This window comes from Hemicordylus capensis, chromosome 1, assembly GCF_027244095.1.
Source record: "Hemicordylus capensis ecotype Gifberg chromosome 1, rHemCap1.1.pri, whole genome shotgun sequence".
Taxonomy (NCBI): Eukaryota; Metazoa; Chordata; class Lepidosauria; order Squamata; family Cordylidae; genus Hemicordylus; species Hemicordylus capensis.
Window position 1 is genome coordinate 454,061,058 of NC_069657.1, and position 21,078 is coordinate 454,082,135.

At 44.6% G+C, this 21,078-nt stretch overlaps 1 protein-coding gene across 5 annotated transcripts in view; it reads right to left on the reverse strand.

Annotated features, from left to right (window-relative positions):
• The window catches only part of NCOA1 (nuclear receptor coactivator 1), a 374,460-nt gene that overhangs the window by 34,408 nt on the left and 318,974 nt on the right, over window positions 1-21,078 (reverse strand). For all 5 annotated transcript variants that reach the window (XM_053249238.1, XM_053249225.1, XM_053249233.1 and 2 more), the window contains 2 exons: window positions 10,839-11,010; window positions 8,733-8,918 (listed from right to left, as the gene is read on the reverse strand). In XM_053249238.1, coding sequence (XP_053105213.1) covers window positions 8,733-8,918; window positions 10,839-11,010 — 358 coding nt within the window. The remainder of the gene's footprint in view (window positions 1-8,732; window positions 8,919-10,838; window positions 11,011-21,078) is intronic.

Here is a 21,078-nt window from a genome sequence, read left to right on the forward strand (position 1 = left end):
CCAATATACTAAGATCTCCACTTTCCACAGGCAGTGGTACCACAAGAAGTTTAAACACAACACCACGGATTTAGGTCAGAGACATCCAGGACAACCACAGACATGACGTCAGTAGTCCTGTGCGGGAGCTGCTGGTGAAGAACTACAGAACTGTGGGGATTCCTGCCCCCTACTTTTCAGGGACCTCCCTTTTTCTCAAGGGATTTAAATTTACACATGGGAGGAGGAGTATTTCCAAGCCTATACTAGGGTTAATAAGGCCTATTATTAATGGAAAAATCTGTTTTAAACAAAAAACCCCTCATGTCCATGGTAAGCCGCTGAAAAGGTGGTGCAGGGGGAAATCTAAGTAAGTCCAGGTACATTCATCCAGTTGACTCTGACTGTGTGTTTGCCTGAAACTTGGGTCACCCGATGTTGTTGGCTTGGCCATTGTGACTGTGGATGGCAGGCTCTGTAGTCCAAGCTGAATTGTCCCCTTTGCTAAACAGGCTCCACCCTGGTTTGCATTTGGATGGGAGACTACATGTGTGAGCTGGGGATGTGCCTCAAACTGGTTTTCCTGCTTGCTTGGAGAAGGTTCCCAGTTCCCTCCCTGGCAGCATCTCCAAGATTGGGGTGAGAGAGATTCCTGCCTGCAACCTTGGAGAAGCCACTGCCAGTCTGTGAAGACGATACTGAGCTAGATGGACCAAGGGTCTGACTCAATATATGGCAGCTTCCTATGCCTTTGCCAGCATCTCTTTACCCGAGAGGATGGGGATTGAGTCTGGGGCTTTCAAAATGCCATGCTGCCTGGAGCTCTGCCACTGAGCTATAGCCCCTCCTGGGCTTCACGAGCCAACAGGGGAGTTGCTAATTCCTAACATTCTGAAGATCAAAGCTTGCTCCTTTGTGAAACCCATCCAAGTAACCCATCACCCAGACAAGGTGATGGGGCATGAGACTAGTCCATCCTGTTTCGACAAGCAGCTCTCTTGCGGAGAGCCTGTCTCCTAGTATTGTCTCCCTTGTGAAGAAGAATCCACCTTGGTTTCCATTTGGATGGGTGACCCTGTGTGAGCACCAGTCTGTAAGCCAGGGGATGGGGCATCTGTTGCATGCAGAAGGCTCCAGGTCCACTCCCTGGCAGCCTCTCCAGGCACGACTGGGAAAGGCACCTGCCTGAAACCTTGGAGAGTTGCTGCCAATCAGTGTAGACAAGACTGCGCAAGAAGGGCCAAGGGTCTGACTTATAAGGCCAGTTTCCGATGTACCTACGAGCAGTTACTGCATCTAGCGGGGAGAGATTTTGCAGGCCAAAGCTTGTCGGCGGGTGCTGCTTCTCAACGATGGGCCCTGCATCCCAGGCACCGTTGCAGCTCTTGGCCACTCACTGGCTGCAGGGGAACACTGCTACATGCACTGGCCATCAGCCTTCTGCAAAAACACACGGAACCTTTCATTCTGGAGCTTTCCCCAAGAGATTTGTATGCTATAGTGAGCCGGATGAAATGGAAGTCATCTAATATTGGCTTGAAACCTTTGGGGAAATGATCACACAGTTTACCAAGACCCCAGAATGTTTGGATATCTTGTGGGATTTATCAGAAGCAGGCCCATCATTACATAATGCTTGCACACACAGGTCTTAATACCTGGTGTGTGTGTGTGTGTTTGTGTGTGCGTATTTTTTGCTTTTTTAAATTTTATTGCTTTTTACAATATCTTAACAATCCCATTACATCTAATTAAGTAAATCTTGACTTCCCGCTCACAAATCTGTGCGATTCATTAACTATACAAATCAACCATTGCTAGAATAATTCAAAGCATATATCCTACACATTACAAACTCGATTTTACTCTACCCAACCTGCTATTATTACTAAATTTCAAACCCTGCTGAAAAATCGATATTAGAAAAGTAGTTCTTTAAGTATAGTAAGAATGGTACTGTAAATTTTGCCATCTCAGCATATTCCAAAATTTTAATACAACCTTCATTCTCCTTGCCAAAAAGGCGGCAAAAAGTTTATAATCATTATTTAAGAGTGAGATTGGCCTGTAGTTCTTGACTTGTGTTAAATCTTGATCCGGTTTTGGAATTACTGCAATATTGGCATACTTCCAAGACTCCAGCATAATTCCTCTTTGCAAAATATCATTCATCGTCCATTGTAAAGGCTGCAATATTTGATCTTTAAAAGATTTGTAGTACGAAGCTGGTAACCCATCGGGCCCTGGCGCCTTATTAGCTTTGCTTTGCTTTATTACTTCTGTTATTTCCATTATTGATATCAGTGCCTTCATAATTTCTATATGATCCTTAGAAAGTTTTGGAATATTTTGTGTCTTGAGAAATTTGTCGATTTTTATATCTTCTGCTTTGTTTCCTTTATATGAGCCCCTGGTGGTGCAGTGGTAAAACTGCTGCCCTGTAACCAGAAGGTTACAAGTTCGATCCTGACCAGGGGCTCAAGGTTGACTCAGCCTTCCATCCTTCCGAGGTCGGTAAAATGAGTACCCAGAATGTTGGGGGGCAATATACTAAAATCATTGTAAACCGCTTAGAGAGCTCCGGCTATAGAGCGGTATATAAATGTAAGTGCTATTGCTATATAATTCAGAATAGTATCTAAAGAATTCCCTTTTTATTTCCTTTTCATCATAGGAAAGCCCATTTTTTGTTAATATCTTGGATATATACTTATTCTTTTTCTCACTTCTAATTTTCCAAGCCAACAACTTGCCTGGTTTGTTTGCAAATTCAAATGACTTTTGCTTTGCATATTTTAGGTTCCGTTCAACTTCATTTAATAATAACATAGAGAGCTGCTGCTGAAGCACTTTAATGACTTGAATAGTCTTCTTCTTGTCCTTAGCTCATAGAAGTTCTCTTTCTTTTTTAGAAATCTCCATCAATAATCCCTCTTTTTTCAGTCCCCTTTGTTTTTTAAGGTATGCATTTTGTTGTATAAAAAAACCCTCTCATAACTGCTTTTCCTGCATCCCAAACTATTTTATTGTCCATTCCTTGGTTTAAATTCAATTCAAAATAGTCCTTTAACTTCCTTTTGGCTTTCTCCACAACTTCCGCTTTTTTCAGCAAGTATTCATTCAGTCTCCAGCGAAAGGAAAACGTTCCCTTCTTCTTCCATGTAAAGCAAATTGCATTATGATCTGAAAAGGTTCTGGGCAAAATATCCATTCTTTTTATACATGGCGTAATAGATTTAGATGTCCAGAGCATATCTATCCTTGAATGAGATTTATATCTTTCAGAGAAATATGTATATTCCTTTGCATTTGAGTTTTTGATTCTCCACAAGTCATAGAGATCCATATGTTCTACTAAATCAAAAAAAGCTTTAGGTAGCCTGCCTTGCAGATTCCTTTCAGACGTATCAGATTTTCTATCCAAGGATGTAGAGTCAACTCCATTAAAATCTCCCAGTAGGACTAAATTAGCATTTGATAACTCAGCCATCTTCTGTTCTAGATATTTATAAAATTCTACTTTTTTTTCATTGGGTGCATAAATTCCAATGATCACTGTTTTGATTCCGGAAACTAAGATTTCCAAAGCTAGCACCCTACCTTCTTCATCTTTAAAAATCAACTTGGGTTCAAATTATTGTTTCACATAAAACACTAACCCTCTTTTTTTTTTTCTTATCAGAGGAAACAAATTCTTGTCCCAAGGCCTTATTAACCAAATATTTTCTGTCTTGTTTTCTAATATGTGTCTCTTGTAAGCATACAATGTCCAAGCTTTGTTTTTTAAGAAAATGGAAAACTTTTGCCCTTTTGATTTTGTTATTTAACCCATTAACGTTCCATGAAGCTATTTTGTAATCCATCTTGGCTAGTTAGAATTATGTGTTGAAGGCACTGGGTGCTCAGAGGTTAACGTTTTTTTGTATTTCCGCCAAAATTCTTGAGCTTTGAGGAGCTCTGTAAATCTGTTCCTCTTCCCTTTGTAGAAAAAGGAGAGCCCCTCAGGTACTTCCCATCTAAAACGTATTCCATTGCCGTTTAAAGCATCTGTTAAAAATTTGTAATCCTTACGTTTCCTTAAAATCCTGGATGGTATTTCTTTCAGAACTTTTACCTGTTGAGCTTCAATGGTAAGGGCTTTGGCAAAATGTGCTTGCAGTGTCTGCTCTGTAATTGATTTGGAGTTAAATTGAACCATGCAATCCCTAGGTAATTTGTTTGTTGTGGCAAATTCAGACGAAAAACTGCATCTATCTGGTTCTCCATCTCTTCACTTGAAATTCCCCAAAGTAATGCAAGTTCCTCCCTAAGCACTTTTTAAATATCCTGATCAGTTTTTTCTGGGATTCCTCTAAACCTCAGGAAACCTTCTTTTTGCCTCAGTTCCAACAAAGCCATCTGATCTAATAATTTTCCCCTGTCATCTCTTAGTGATCCCACGTCTTGCTCCAGGCTTTCCTCCCTTCTTTTAACTTCTTTGTTATCTTCCGCCAATTTTTTCACTGTCTCCTCAATATTTGATGTTTTCTTATTAAGTGTTTGTATATCCTGACTTACTTGTTGGAGAGTGCCAGTATTAGCTTCTAGTAACTGTTTCATAGCAACTAGTGTCTCATTTAACCCTGAAGACATTTTCCCTTCACCCAGGCCTGGGTTTGGAACAGAAAGTCTCCTAGTTTGTGTTTGGGTCTGTGTTTGGCTCTGCTGCTTTGCCTTTTGCCTTATTTACAACTCCTCCAGCAACACAGCTCTTACAGCAAGATTCAGCCTCCTTGCTGTCCAAGAAAGTAGAGGCCTGCCATTATTTTCCAAATAGACTCAGCTCCAGACTGCAACTCTTCTGTCTTATCACCGCCAGTTTAATTTTTCCCACAGTTCAATAATCCGCCTTCTTCCTCTAATTGGTGCACTTCATGATAGACATATTCAACAGCAAACAGCAAATCACTTGTCCCTTAAGTTAAACTCTCTCAAGAGGTACTAAAAAAAAATACTAATAATTCTTACTGCTTTGCTTTTTAAAGTTTTGAAACTTTTAGCCATCATTCAATTTTTAAGTTCCAACATTTAATACACAGATTGAATAGCCATCCTTAATTTATGGTTAGCAGACTTACAACATCTTCACAGCATCGGCTTGAGATCTGTCCACTCTTTACAGCAACAGCAGGTAGAATTCCAGCAATTTATCACTAATCACGCTGAGAGGTGAGCTTCTTGAACTTTAACCATTAATTATAATCCAAACCGAAAGAAATTGGACGCCAGACCAGCTTCTGTCCATTGGATTTCCGATGAAGGAGTGTAGCTTGATGAATCCCAGCCCCCACCGCTCGACTTAAATCAAAGCTGTACTCTCCAGCGCAGCCTTGAGATAAGGAGCAGGCTCCGGGGGGATGCAGTGGTCAATCTTGATCCAAACCCTTTAATCCAGGGTGGTGAGGGGGGGGGGTTATGAAAGCTCAAAACCCCCCAAAATACTCCTCCTTGGTCTCCCCTATTGGGAAGCATGCAGCCTCGTTAGCAGTCCAACCGGAAGTCCGTGTGCGTATTTAGGAACATAGGAAGCTGCCATATACTGAGTCTGACCCTTGGTCCATCTAGCTCAGTATTATCTTCACAGACTGGCAGCGGCTTCTCCAAGGTTGCAGGCAGGAAGCTCTCTCAGCCCTATCTTGGAGATGCTGCCAGGGAGGGGGCCTGGAACTTTGTTTTGCATGCGAACCAGATGCTCTAAGGAATGTATTAAAATGAATGACAAGGGATGCCCACTGAAAAGCCCCGATTCCTTCCCAAGGGCCATAGGAATGCCCGGAATTTCTGATTGGCTATTGGCCATCTGGAAATTCAATACATTCCATGGCCATATGGAAGGAGAAACATAGGCAGCTGCCTTATACCGAGTCAGACCCTTGGTCTATCTAGCTTATTGTTGTCTTCACAAACTGGCAGCGGCTTCTCCAAGGTTGCAGGCAGGAATCTCTCTCAGCCCTATCTTGGAGAAGCCAGGGAGGGAACTTGAATCCCCTGAGGGGAATATCTTCCAGTGCTCACACGTCTAGTCTCCCTTTCATATGCAACCAGGGCAGACCCTGCTTAGCTAAGGGGACAAGTCATGCTTGCTACCACAAGACCAGCTCTCCTCCCAGTATTTCCTTGAGCTCACACTACAGCACGTGTCCTGTGGTATTTAAAGATACAGAATAACAGAATTGTGACTCAGCCTCTACAGTGGTAGTTTAAGAGCAGCCCTGCTGGATCAGGCCAAAGGCCCAACTAGACCAGCATCCTGTTTCCCACAGCGGCCCACCAGATGCCTCTGGGGAGCCCACGGGCAAGAGGCATGTGCATGCCCTCTCTCCTGCTGTTGCTCCCCTGCAGCAGGGATTGAGAGTCATCGTGCCTCTGAGGCTAGAGGGCCCACAGCCACCAGACTAGTAGCCATTGATAGACCTGTGCTCCACGAATCTGTCTAAGCCCCTTTTAAAGCCATCCAAGCCGGTGGCCATCGCCACATCCCTTGGCAAGGAATTCCATAGATTAATTATGGGCTGTGTGAAAAAGTACTTCCTCATGTCGGTCCTAAGTTTCCCGACCTTCAGTTTCATGGGATGACCCCTGTTTCTCGTGTTCTGAGAGAGGGAGAAAAATCTATCTTTGCCCACTCTCTCTTCTCCATGCATAATTTTATACACCTCAATCATGTCTCCCCTTAGTCGCCTCTTTTCCAAAGTAAAGAGCCCCAGATGCTGTAGCCTTGCCCCATAAGGAAGGTGCTCCAGGCCCTTGATCATCTTGGTTCAGGTTGCTCTCTTCTGCACTTTTTCCAGTTCTACAATATCCTTCTTAAGATACTGTGACTAAAACTGCACACAGTACTCCAGATGTGGTTGCACCATAGATTTGTAAAAGGTCATGATAATATTAGCATTTTTGTTTTTGATCCCCTTCTTAATTACTCCTAGCATGGAACTGGCCTTTTTTGCAGCTGCCACGCACTGAGTCGACACTTTCAATGAGCTGTCTACCACAACTCCAAGATCTCTCTCCTGGTCAGTCACTGACAGCTCAGATCCCATAAGCATATATGTGAAGTTTCTGGGTTTTGCCCCAATATGCATCACTTTACACTTGCTTACATTGAACATTTGCCATTTTTTCACCCACTTGCCCAGTTTGGAGAGATCTTTTTAGAGTTCCTCACAATCTTTTGTGGGTTTCACTACCCTGAATAGGAACACAGGAAGCTGCCATATACTGAGTCAGACCATAGGTCCATCTAGCTCAGTACTGTCTACACAGACTGGCAGCAACTTCTCCAAGGTTGGAGGCAGGAATCTCTCTCAGCGCCTTATCTTGGAGATGCTGCCAGGGAGAGAAGTTCAGTGTCATCTGCGAATTTCACCACTTCGCTGATTACCCCAAAGCTTACCCCAACTTCTAGATCACTTACGAACAAGTTAACAAGCACAGGTCCCAGTACTGATCCCTGGGAGACCCCACATTCTCCATTGTGAAAACTATCCATTTATTCCTACCCTCCGTTTCCTCTTCTTCAACCAGTTACTGATCCACACATGTACTTGTCCCCTTATCCCATGACTGCTAAGTTTACTCAAGAGCCTTTGGTGGGGAACGTTATCAAAAGCATTTTGGAAGTCCAGGTATACTATGTCAACTGGATCACCTTTATCCACATGCCGGTTGACACTCACAAAGAACTCCAAAAGCTTAGTAAGGCAAGACTTTCCCTTGCAGAAGCCATGCTGCTTCTCCTTCATCAAGGCCTGTTCTTATCTGTGTGTAACAGTTTTGCCCTTAAGTATGCTTTCCATCAATTTACTTGGCACCAAAGTTAAGCTAACCAGCCTGCAATTTCCTGGATCCCTGCCCCCCCGCCCCCCAATCCCTTTTTGAAAATCAGAGATATACATTGGCTACTTTCCAGCCTCTGGTACAGAACCTGCAAATTTGTTTGTGCAAATTTGACCATCTTCATGGCAACATGAGGTTTGCAGTGTGTGGAATGGCCAGATCATCTCTATTGGACACCCATTCTGCTGCTCTTTAATTCTGGAAGCTGTGCTAGATGCAAAACAAGTTCTTGTTGGTTCCAAAGAACAGGAGTGCCCGTATCTCAGGCATGGCGTTGCTGGCTAGAAGACCAGGGGCTTTGCTCTGGAATGCACCTAAACTGCCAGAGATGGGATAATTCCTCCTAGAACTCCACACTCCCATTTCCAACACTATCGTGCAAATCCTCCTATTTTGCCACTGGGACAATGATATGAGCTGACTTTTCTAGGTTCCGTAGCAAAGACACTTTCCCCAGTGACTTTCAGCATGGCTGTTATTTTCTCCTGTGCCTTCCCCTTTAGGGGGAAAGACTGAGCTGGCAGGTTTAGACTGCATTTGCTTACATGTCAGAAGTAATGACGGGCTGGCAGTGCTGATCGCTCTTTAGCAGGTGAAGCATGTAATGGGTTAAACTGGGGGAGGGCGGCTTTAGGTAGGGTATCACGTAAGTAAATGCGACTTCAGGGTTCAACTCCTTATTCAGCTGTGAAGCTCCTTGGGTGGACTTAATCAAATCGTTAGGCTAATCTGTTTCAAAACGCTGATGGGGGAATACATACGTTTTGAGGATGCCAAGAGTACCACAGAAATCTTCGCTATCAACCCTTCCTCCATGCCTCAAGCTGCTCAGAGGAGCCTGTGTGTGCACATGTGTTCATCCTCATGGAAATACATACCCGTGTCAGGCTGGAAAGGGTTTGGTCCAGGTACTGCTCCTCTGCCCTGCTCGGATGGCAAGCCAGGGTGAGGACTGCTGCCGTTCGTCACAGGGAAAGGCGCCGTCCTGAGCTGAACGGGCTCCATGGGGTCACAGAACTCAAAGGGGGACCGTCCGGCTTGCATCCCTTGCCCGCCGTTAACAGCTAGAAAGCAGTAAATGTAACAGAGGAGTAGAATTCAGAGGTCAGTACAGGAGAATCACTGTAGCTTTCCTGGTGTTTAGTAGCCCAAAGGAGTAATAAGCACGGATACTAGACACGGAGGGATCAAGATGGGGCTAGCAGATTGTGCATATTGGCACTAGAGTCACAAAAGCCTAGATGGCTCACTCCAGACAAACAATGCTGTTTTCTCTCCCCACCCCCTGCCACTGAAAATTTTCTTGTAAGAAAAAAAGAGTGGTGGGGCGGGGCTGGGGAGTGGCAGTGACTCAGTGGCTACTAAATACTGTTTACTAAAGTAAATAGCTCAAACCAACACAGGGCAATTGCATGGTTCAGGTGACCACAGGCAAACTTCAAGCCCTGCAGAAGCTTCCTCCTTAGGGTGGACTTCCCGTGCAATCCACCAGAGGGCACTCCCCATCCCTCCTCAAAATTCAGTCAGCCAAGTACAGAATTGTCAAAGATTGCTTTGCACACATATTTAAGGGCAACCTGACCCACTACAATTTTCAATTATAGGAATGCTCATGCAGTTAAAACTATGATGCAGGGATCTGTTGAAACGACAAGCTGCTGAACCCATATCTGGGTTAAAAATGCAAAAAAATCTATACTTTCTAACTTGATTTGTTTGTGTTTGTTTAGAGTTTTCAGAAAAAAGCAAGACATTTCATTGGACAAGTTAATATCTGCCATTATTGCCTAGAAATTAATCACAACCCAAAATTTACTACTACTTTGTTCTTTAAGTGTCTCATAGTTTAAACACAAAATCTGACAATTCCCAGAAGCCAGCATATCAGATTCAAGTTTTAAATGCAGCCATCAGTAAGAGCTTTGGGTTTACTTGAATGCACTAGCTACTTGGAGGTTTCTAACTAGATGTTGAGATCTAGCCTCAGACACGTGTTTTATCTTGACCTCCTACAAACTTTTTTGCTGTAACCTTGAAGTCCAAAAACAGCTAAGCTGATCTTCTTTGCTGGACAATTTCCAAGACAGCTGTGTAAGGGTTTTTTTTTTTTTTTTTTTGCGTTACACAGGGTTCTTTGCCGGGCAGAAAACTTTTATGCTAACCCAAAAGCTTGCAAGCTTCCTACCAACAGAAGACACTCTAATAAACAAAAGGGCCATGACAAGAACTTCCTCATCTTGCAATCCTTATTCTCTGGGATCAATACAGCCACCTTCTATCTCACTGATGTCCTCTTGTTTCTCCCGTGAGCATCAGCCAAGTCATAACATGTCACTGCCTTCTGAATGGCCTTAAAGGCAGGATCCATAAAAGGCAGCAGCATCTGAGTCTTCGGAATAAGCCTCTTCAAGTGTGCAAATAATAGGCTTGAGCAAAAAGCAGCTGTCTGATGTTTTCAGCAGGAATTCATCAGAGAGAGTCAATCGGTGCAATTAGGGATTTGACAGCTCCTTTTCACACTGCCTGATGCTTCCCACTACTGTGGGAAGGCAAAACCTGCCTCTTTGAGTGGACTTGTGCCAGCACAGTTGTGATTCATAAACCTCACTGGGCTTCTGGCACCCCCTTTCCTGATTGAGGAGGCCTAACATCTGCCAGACTAACAGCCAATAACTACATTGGGATTTGAGTGACCCATAAGCAGCAAGCTGGCAGAGTCCATCCTACATGTTACTAACTCAAACCTGCTTTTATGCAGGGAGGGGCAGGCAGGCACAGAATCTGGAAGGAAAACTTTCACTTGTTCTCAGCCAATGCCTGGCCTTCAGCATATCAATGCAAAGCAACTAGGCTCCAGTTTAGCAAACACAGGAAGCACCATTAACAGTGGATTGAGCAGAGTCAAAAGGATTCCAGTTCCAGCGAAATGGGAAGATAAGGAACTCTCCTCAGGAGTAAAAGGATTTTTTTGAACTGGTACGTACAGCTCATTGCCGTGGGAGTTCTTGCAGCAGTACTGGGATGGTGGGATGGTGTCAGGATCTCGGTCTTGATGGAAATGCCCCCACTTTCCGTTGTCTCCGGACCACATAGGCCAGGAGGCAGCTGGGCTGCTTTCTCCAGCGATGGCAGGATCTGGTCAAGGTCAGATGCAAACTGAAGGAAGAAATTGAGGTTACAAGTCAGCCGGTGAGTCTTTGAGGACTGCTACAGCCAGAACAAGGTATTGTCGTCACCAGCCCTTTGACCCCGGTGTGGTGCTGCCACTAATGGAATCAACACTTCTGTGGCTCGTCACTCACTAGCAGCATTGCAGGCACTGCCCAAAAGGTCTCCTTGACGCATGCTGCAACTACATTCTACATAGGACTATAGGAAGCTGCCATATACTGAGTCAGACCATACGTTCATCTAGCTCAGTATTTTCTACACAGACTGGCAGTGGCTTCTCCAAGGTTGCAGGCAGGAATCTCTCTCAGCCCTATCTTGGAGATGCTGCCAGGGAGGGAACTTGAAACCTTCTGCTCTTCCCAGAGCAGCTCCATCCCCTGAGGGGAATATCTTACAGCGCTTGCACTTCTATTCCCGCTTTCGTATGCAACCAGGGCGGAACCTGCTTAGCTTAAGGGGGCAAGTCATGCTTGCTACCACAAGACCAGTGAAGAACCCTTTTCCCTCAGTGGCAAAAGATCTGTGCTTTGAGTACTGGGAAAACAGGATAACTCTGCCTTAGAAGCACTAAGAGAAAACTAAAGGTGGCACACTTTTTTTAGTCTCATCATAATCATCACCATCTCTGGTCCAATACAGTTTTGCAGGAAGCACTATAGGAACTTGGCAGATCCGTTTACCAAAACTACACGATAGAACTTGGGGCTGCCACTAGAAATCAGAAGCTGTGCTGCACTCATCTCCATAATACTGTACAACCCACCTGATGATACTACTCCTATAGATCCCAACCCATCCCACTCAGTATTAATGGGCTACTGCTAGTGGGCATGGAAGAGAAACACTCCGCTTAATACCATTCGGATAAGAGGCAAGCCAACCTTGCAGAGCAAGTCCAAAGCATGGGACTGATTTACTAGTCTGGTGGCTGTGGGCCACCTCCAGCCTCAGAGGCATGATGCCTCTCAATACCAATTGAAGGGAAGCAACAGCAGGAGAGAGGGCCACGCACACACCTCTTGCCTGTGGGCTCCCCAGCCCTGCTAACTGGGCAAAGAGGCACCTTTTAACGTGGTGATTCTCTTTATTTAGCAGAGGGAGAGTAACTGGCCCTCTCCACCCCCAGCACAGCACCCCTCCAGTGACTGTTGCTGGTGTCTATCTTGTGTTCTTTTAGATTGTGAGCCCTTTGGGGACAGGGAGCCGTCTTATTTATTTATTATTTCTCTGTGCAAACCGCCCGGAGCCATTTTTGGAAGGGCAGTATAGAAATAGAATGAATGTATAATTATAATATAATATAATATAATATAATATAATATAATATAATATAATATAATATAATATAATATCAGCCAGTTACAAAAAGCAGCTTTACTGGGAACAGCCTATATTCTGCGACGATATCTATAATAACAACAGCAACAACATTGACAATAAAATTCAGCCATCCCAGGTCCTTGGGAAAGACTTGATGTCTGGATAAAACAAACCAGTCAAGAACACCTGCCTGACTGTGTAAATAAATAAATAAATAGATAGATAGATATAAATAATCTGGTGGGCCATGGTGTGAAACGGGATGCTGGACTAGATAGTCCTGATGCCGCAAGGCTGTTCTTATGTAATGTGAAATTAATATCCCTGACTCCTTTCTAGCTCATGTTACCTCTGTGTGCCTTCAGAAGCGGTGGGTCTGGGGAACCCACCACCTTTACAAGCTGCCCTTGCTCAGTTACCCAGAGATGACACTTTCCTGCTATGGGTTGCCAGCTGAGTGGCTTTGTCTTCTCCCATTGGCAGCAACTCTGCCAGGTCCCAGTCCATTCCCCACTGAAATCATTCTTCCTGGAGAAGGGGGGAGCTGAACACACCTCTTCAGTGTGAACACACCAGTGGGTCATTTCATCTGCCAAAAGGACCTGTTTGTTTCCTGCCACTCTCCCGCTACTGCTCCCTATTATGGTGTTATTAGAATCCTGATCCTCTGGAACATTCATAAGAACGGCCCTGCTGGATCAGGCCCAAGGCCGACCAGGTCTAGCATCCTGTTTCACACAGTGGCCCACTAGATGCCTCTGGGGAGCCCACAGGTGAGGGCATGCAACCAGTGTTCCCTCTAACAGAGATTCCCAGATGTTGGTGACTACAATTCCCAGCATCCCCAACTGCAAGTCTTTATGTGGGGATTATGGGAATTGCAGTCAACAACATCTGGGATCCCCCCTTAGAGGGAAAGCTGCGTGCAACTGGTATTTAGAGGCATTGTGCCTCTGCAGCTGGACGTGGCCTACTGCCACCAGACTAGTAGCCATTGGTTTTATGCAACCTCTGGTTTTCCTGTCATCCAATATTTCAAATGCCGTTTAATGTAAAAATGTTTTTTTACAGTTGTGCACTGGCACCTAGAAGCTGCTGTACACCCCAAAAGACTCAACGCTGGTTTGGTGGTTGCCTGGATGGGCAGAAAAGCTCCTAACCAGTTTCTTCAGTGGTGCTGCAAGAGGCTGATTCTGGAGAGATGGAGTTAAGGGCTACAGTTACAACCGCGATATCCAGTGCTACCGGACTCGAAGCACAATCCAGAGCATGGATTTGGCAACTGCGCTGCATTGTCGCAGGTACACACAGTGCCTGGGGAAAGAATCAGATAACCCCGCCATAATAATGCAGCAGAGAGAGAAAGTACATAAGGGCAACTCGTTGCAGCCTGTTCCATTCTGAAAGCAGCTGCACTTCTGCGACTCAAAAAAGTGAACACCCAGAAACGTTTTGAGAGTGAAAACATTTGCAAGGTGAGAAGAGCTTGCTTTGAGCAGAGAGAGTCCCAGTTTAGAGGGAGGAGCGGGTAGCTTCTCCCTCATCTACTGCTTCTCAACTCCAAAGTTATATTACACCTTCTGCATGGAATGTTTTATTTCATTCATTATAAATATTTGCATATAATATTTCATGTTGAAAACTTACGTATGCATTACCCCCTACCAACTGGATAAAGAGGCACCTTTTAAGTGGGGATTCTCTTATATTTTGCAAGGGAAGAGCAACTGGCCCTTTTTCTTCTCAGCATAAGAGCTTTTCTAGTGACTGTTTGCTGGTGTTTCCCTTATATATATATATATATATATATATATATATATATAGATTGTGAGCCCCTTTGGAACAGGGAAAAAGCCCCCTCCGCACCCAAGTGTTCCCTCTAGGCATGCGTATGTTCACTTTTTTTTAAAATGTCCGCTCAGTCAGTTTTAGATCCCGCTCAGGTTGAATCAGGAAGGTCCCACTCTGAATCCATGCGTGCACACACTGCCTTGATATTCCCGCCCAGAACAAAACTCATTCTGCACACTGATGAAAATTTTTTAGAGAGAACACAGTCCCTCTCCCCCTGCACCACCATTTATTTTGCTTTAGAAGTTGCTTTGTAGACTTTTTTTGTGGAAAAGTGTATATACGGGTGAAACTCGGAAAATTAGAATATCGTGCAAAAGTCCATTAATTTCAGTAATGCAAATTAAACGGTGAAACTGATATATGAGACAGACGCATTACATGCAAAGCGAGATAAGTCAAGCCTTAATTTGTTATAATTGTGATGATCATGGCGTACAGCTCATGAGAACCCCAAATCCACAATCTCAGAAAATTAGAATATTACATGGAACCAAGAAGACAAGGATTGAAGAATAGAACAATATCGGACCTCTGAAAAGTATAAGCATGCATATGTATTCAGTACTTGGTTTGGGCCCCTTTTGAAGCAATTACTGCCTCAATGCGGCGTGGCATGGATGCTATCAGCCTGTGGCACTGATGAGGTATTATGGAAGACCAGGATGCTTCATTAGCGGCCTTCAGCTCTTCTGCATTGTTTGGTCTCATGTCTCTCATCCTTCTCTCGGCAATGCCCCATAGATTCTCTATGGGGTCAGGTCAGGCGAGTTTGCTGGCCAATCAAGCACAGTACACTGTATACTTTTCAGAGGTCTGATATTGTTCTATTCTACAATCCTTGTCTTCTTGGTTCCATGTAATATTCTTATTTTCTGGGATTGTGGATTTGGGGTTTTCATGAGCTGTACGCCATGATCATCACAATTATAACCAATTAAGGCTTGACTTATCTCGCTTTGCATGTAATGCGTCTGTCTCATATAACAGTTTCACCGTTTAATTTGCATTACTGAAATTAATGGACTTTTGCACGATATTCTAATTTTCCGAGTTTCACCTGTAAATATTCTAAGTATAGTAATATATGGAACCTCTTTTAATTTGAGGGTGCAATTTGGAGCAGATAAATGACAGGCTGAGCTGTGGCACCCCTTTCCTGCTCTAAATCAGCCACTCCAAAGAAGCTTTTCACTTATTTAACAAAGGAAAAGAAAAGCCATTCAAGTTTTGTTGAAAGTATTTGTGTATAATGTTTCATAACATGTAGCAAATTGCTCATCTATGGGCTGGTCATTTTTTTAAAAAAATCAATCAATCAATCAATCAATCAATCAATTAATTTCCTGTTCTAGCATCAGTGTAAATGGTGCTTTGCAGAGTCACTGTGTGGGAAAATAATAACAATAATAATAAAATTCCTGCCCTGAAGATCTTAACTATCCACTTTTTGACAGTAAGGGGAAAACAGAGCAAGAGTAGCCAACCTGAGGCTCCCCACCTGCTGATGGACTACAACTCCCATCTTTCCCAGCCATAATAAATGGTGGAAACCAGAGGTTTCTGCTCTCATACCCACATATCAAGAGGTTTCGAAGAACACGGAGCCACCCAAACATAGTGGCATGGGCTTAGGTTTAGTTTCATCTGGGAACGAGGTCTAATTAATGAATGCAAGACATTTTAAAAGTCTAATGTTTTATTTATATGTCTCTTCAAGGACAGATCTTTCATACTTCTCTCCATATTTATTCAGGTGTGGAAGGGAAAACTACAAATTCTATCCTGCCCCCCCACCTTCTGAGAGGAATGGTCAAAAGCAGACACGTTCTATGCAATATGCAAGGGTCAAGAAATGTTGGCTCAGTTCACTAGCCAGACAAAATATTTTACTCGCCAGATGGTTCCTCAAGCTAGTTTGGACTCGTCAAGATTTTCTTAGCTCATCTGGCATCACTTTTCACTTGGTTCAGACTTGTAGACTAGTGGATTTCCTGAGCCCTGGCAATCAGTCACCCTAAATGGCTTTTGTGAACGAACAATAAGCACGGTTCTCTTCAGCTTCCCAAAAACCACTGAACTTGGATGCCAGGTTAAACCTGGATACAGGTTCTTTCAGGATAATTCTTTGACTGAAATGGCACATTTGCATTCTCCTGGTTCTCGATGAAGGAATATCTGTGACATCTCCCTCACACAGGGATGGCCTTTGGCCATTGTTGCAGAGGGTGATGGGAGTTGTAGTCCAGCAACATCTGGGGCCCTGTTGGAGAAGCCTCGCCCTAACACATTTTTAATTTATATTGTTTCTGCTATGCTTCCTCTGTATCTGCTGATACCTAAGTGCACAATAAATTGTTAAAAATCTAATTTATTAAAATAGATAATACCTACTAGACTCTTCAGAAATCTCCCTCCTGAAATGGGGCCAGCTCAATGTTTTGCCTGCTCCAAGCAGCTGCGCTACAAGATCCAAGAGTTTCATTTCATTTCTACATTTATATCCCGCTCATCCTCCAAGGAGCCCAGAGTGGTGTACATGGTTATGTTTCTCCTCAAAACAACCCTGTGAGGTAGGTTAGGCTGAGAGATACATGATGGGCCCAGAGTCACCCCGTGAGTTTCATGGTTGAATGGGGATTTGAACTCAGTCCAGCACTCTAACCACCACACCACAGAGTCCCCTGGGATGAACTCCTGGGACTTCTCCTGCCCCAAGCAAATGTTTCGGTTGCTTCTGCACCTGAGCTGGCCCTCACCCAACGTTGCTAGGATCCCCTGGCTGGCCAACAGGAGAGGCTTAATCCCTCCTGTTGGTCTTGAGCAAGAGAAGAACAAGCACCTCGCTGTGGCCGGGAAGGCCAGGCCCCCTCCACCTGCTGGCCTCCACGGAAGCCCTCTCTCTCCCAGAGTGTTCATCAGCTAAAGAGGAGCCTTTAAAGTGGCATTGATGCAGGCCTGCTCTTTCTCATCAGCTCAGATTCAAGGTTATCTTTCTTCAGAGATCGAACGTTCATACTTCTCTCCATATTTATTCAAGTGCGGAAGGGAAAACTGCAAAAGACAGCCCTGTCTGCTTCGATTATTTCATCCCTTCTCTTTCTCCCTCCTTGTCTCTTTGCTGACACAAGTCCCCCAATTTAGCAAATCTCCCAACAAAAGGGAAGTCTGAGAAATGTGCTTTTAGATGGAAAAGTGATCTAGTGAGATGATTAGAGGGGAAAGTGACACCATTACATCTTAAGAAAGAAGAGTTTGTTTACATCATGTTAACTGGGCAAGGAGGCACCTTTTAGAATGGTGGTATCTTCTGTTTAGCAGGGGAAGAACAAATGGCCCTATCCACCCCCAGCACAGCATCCATCCAGTGGCTGTGGCTGGTGTCTATCTTATGTTTCTTTTTAGAACATAGGCCCTTTGGGAATCATCCTCTTCCAATTATTCTTTTTTCTTTGTAAACCGTTTTGAGAATTTTTCTGTCAAAAGTGGTATATAAACAATAATATTCTATTATGTCCAACAGTAAAGCACAGAGCAATTTCCACCCGAGACAACCATCACAGCTGTGCTACACTAAGCTGTGGTCACTGGGCAGTCTGCATGTTGCTAGAACTATGACCTTGGAATTGCCTGTTCACTTTGCAGCAGCACAACAGAAGCTCCCCTCTACACAGGGATACTGATACCACTTCAGCCAGACTTGCACTTCCATTAAGACAAAGGACATGGGCCGTGCCTAGAGGGATCCACTCCTGGATGCCCCAACACGCTAGCTACACCTTAAGTGAGGGCCCACAGTTCTAGTCTCTCTGTCTCAAAGTTGAACTAAACGTAACTAACTAGAAAAGGAGGTAGAAAAGTCTAGGGGGTTGGACTGCAGACCAAAGATCAGCAACTCCAACCCTTTGTAACAGCAGGGTTTTGTGCAAGCTAAAAACATCCCCAGCAGTAAAGAAGGAGTAGAGGTGAAGGTGAACTCCAACCCAGGAACAGCTGAGAGAGATAATTTATTTAATAATTAAGGTGTTTCTATTCTGCCTGCTTATGAAAGTACCCCAGGTGGTTAACAATAAGGTTAAAAAAAACATTTAAAACCAACCAACTTAATAAAATATAGACTGCAGATAAAACCAGCCCAAACACAACAAAAATAACCAAGAAGACCGACAAAATGGAGATCTGGCTGGCAGGGACTAGAGACAGGGCTTTTTTGGTTGTAGCCCCTTGGCCTTGGAATGCCCTGCCCAAAGACCTTCGCCAGGCTCCCTCCCTCGGTGTTTTTTTTTTTTAAAAAAAAATTAAAGACATCTTTTTAGGGAGACTTTTTAATGTTTTATCTGCTGCTTATATCTGGTAGGTTTTTCAGTTCTTAGTTCTTGGCTTTTTACCAATATCTTTTAAACTGAAACCTTTAACATTTGTAATTTTAAATGTGGTCTTAGTTTGGTCTTTTGTCTTGTTTAATTTTATGAATTATTTTTACTTTATATTGTATCTATTTTTTTAATGTTGTGAGCCACCCTGAGCAGTAGTGTACCGGAGGGGTGAGGTATAAATATTTTAAATAAACAAATAAATGAAGAACAGACAAACAAAACACCTGCCACATCCAGCCAAAGAGCCAACGGGGCAGCAGGGAAGTACGCTGCCACCCCGTGGGACTTGAGGAAAACTGGGCGCCGGCAGGGGAAAATTGGAGGGAGGGGTAAGTGGACCCCCCCTTTAAAGGGTAACCCCCCACCGCCATCAAGCCACCCAGTGTGGTTCTGTGCACATCCCTAATAGCGGCGGCTTGATTTCAGGCACACTTGTGTGCTCACACTCAGTTCTGCCTCCTCTGCAATAGTTATGGCCACTGCCATCTCTCTCTCTCACACCCACCCACCCACCCTCCTCTCTCTTGGCCACTGGGCTAGATGACAAGTGGGAGGACGCAAATGAGGAAGGGGCATCAGAATACTGGATTCCCTCTACAGAACATCCAGAGTGCTGTGTGGAAAGGGCAGTCTATGGCATTCGAATGCCCTTCTGTCCTTTTCTCTTCTGCTCTCTCTCCCCTCCTCATAATCAGCACAGCAGCAAATGAGAGAGGAGGCAATCACGGGGTAGGGTGCTCCCACCCTGTGCCAAGCAGCAGGGGTGGCGAGGAGAGGGCAGATGAATGAAAGGAATGGCCAAGTGGGGGCTGTCGCACCACCCAGGGCAGAGCTGCTCAGGTGGTGGGGGGGGGGAGGCAGGTGGGGTGGCAGCAGGCACCTTGTTGCCCTCTTGGCAACCCAACATTCTGCCACTTGAGGAGAGCAGCTCACCTCGACTCTTGGAAGGGCCACCTCTTTTTGTGAGTTTTAGGTAACTTGAACTAAGCTATGTAAAACCGAAGTTGTTAAATGTATGTATGTTGTGAGCGGGCATGAGTATGCAATACCGTACTTTCTTTGGAATTTGAGACTCCCTATCAATCAGACATTATCTATTAGATTAACTTAGAGAGAGAGTGAGAGAGATTGCATATATAGTCTGCCTGCTCGACAAGATCATCAGAGCCTTTCATCTTCGTGCCAGTGCTGAGAGAGGCTTGACTGGTGTGCTCAAGGGACAGGGCCTTCTCAGCCACTGCCCTCAGATTTTCAAATACGCTCCCCATGGACATCTGCTCCTCAACCTCCTGCACTACCTTAAAAAGGAAATGAAGAGCTGTTGTTTAGACAGGCCTTTGGCCTTTAGCGGGTGCTACTTTTATTACCGGTGCTGTGTTGTGAATGGCCATTTATGGTTTTATTGTGGTGTGTTTTTGTTATTGATTTTATTATTGTTTTTAATATCCAGAGTCAACGTGATTGTTTTAGTATCTCTGTAGTATTTCAGATGGTAAAGATATATTCTATGAAAGGTGGTATATAAATAACTCAAACAATCAATCAGTCAATCAATCACAGAATAGTTCCTTAGTCCTTTCCAAGTTGAGATAATCTCAGGGGCGGTTTAAAGTGCTCCTAATCCTCACATTTCAAGCCCGTTGGTCCGTTCTGGTCCCCACAGCTGAAAGCAACCAGCAGGGCTAACCTTCCTGCTATGAGGGCGGGGTGCCCCAGAGATCTTTCCCCAACGCACCACCTCTGTTCCGGAAGCAGCTGGATGGACCAAGTCACCGACTGGGGGCCTCCTCCCTGGTTCAGCAGCAGCCTTCCTCTCCAACCGCCCCCAGCCTAAGGGCAAGAGGGCAGCAAAAGTCTCCATGCAGCAGCGGTCAGAAAGAGGGGGATTCTCCTAGATGAAGAGATCCCTCAGCAAATCACGCCAGAAAGCGTCTCAATAAAAACCACCAGAGGCTGTTTAAAGGGCTCTGGGACGCTCACAGGCAGCAACCGGCTCTGACACCAGCCTGTAAAGTGAGCTCTCCCGTTTGTTCTTGAATGTCAAGGTCTCCCTGGTCTCTTTGATAAAAAGGATTAACAGCTTTATCTAGGTTGTCATCTCTCCTCCTCCTCCCTCGCTCTCCCTGCCCCAGTTTAAAAGGGAGGGGGAAGCACCTTCTCCTATTCATAGACTCTTGTAATGAATATTTATGCCCCAACATCTCCCTTGCAGGAAACGGTTCTTGCCACTTGATAACTCTATCCCAAGAGATAACGGCACCTTAGCATTGCCAGTTCCCAGCCAAGACACAGGAAGGAGGCGGGAAACTCTCTCCGAGGTGCTTAGCCCACTCCACCGGCTTGTGCAGCAGAAATGGAGCTGCTGAGAGTCAGACATGCTGCGGCCCCTCCAAAGCGCCAGGCATTTTCAAGGGGGTGTAAATGAGGGTGGCTTCTAAACCCACCGGTCTCTCTCTCCCCTCCCCGCCACCAGCAGGATCTACAACCCAGCTGGCTAGGGGCTGGG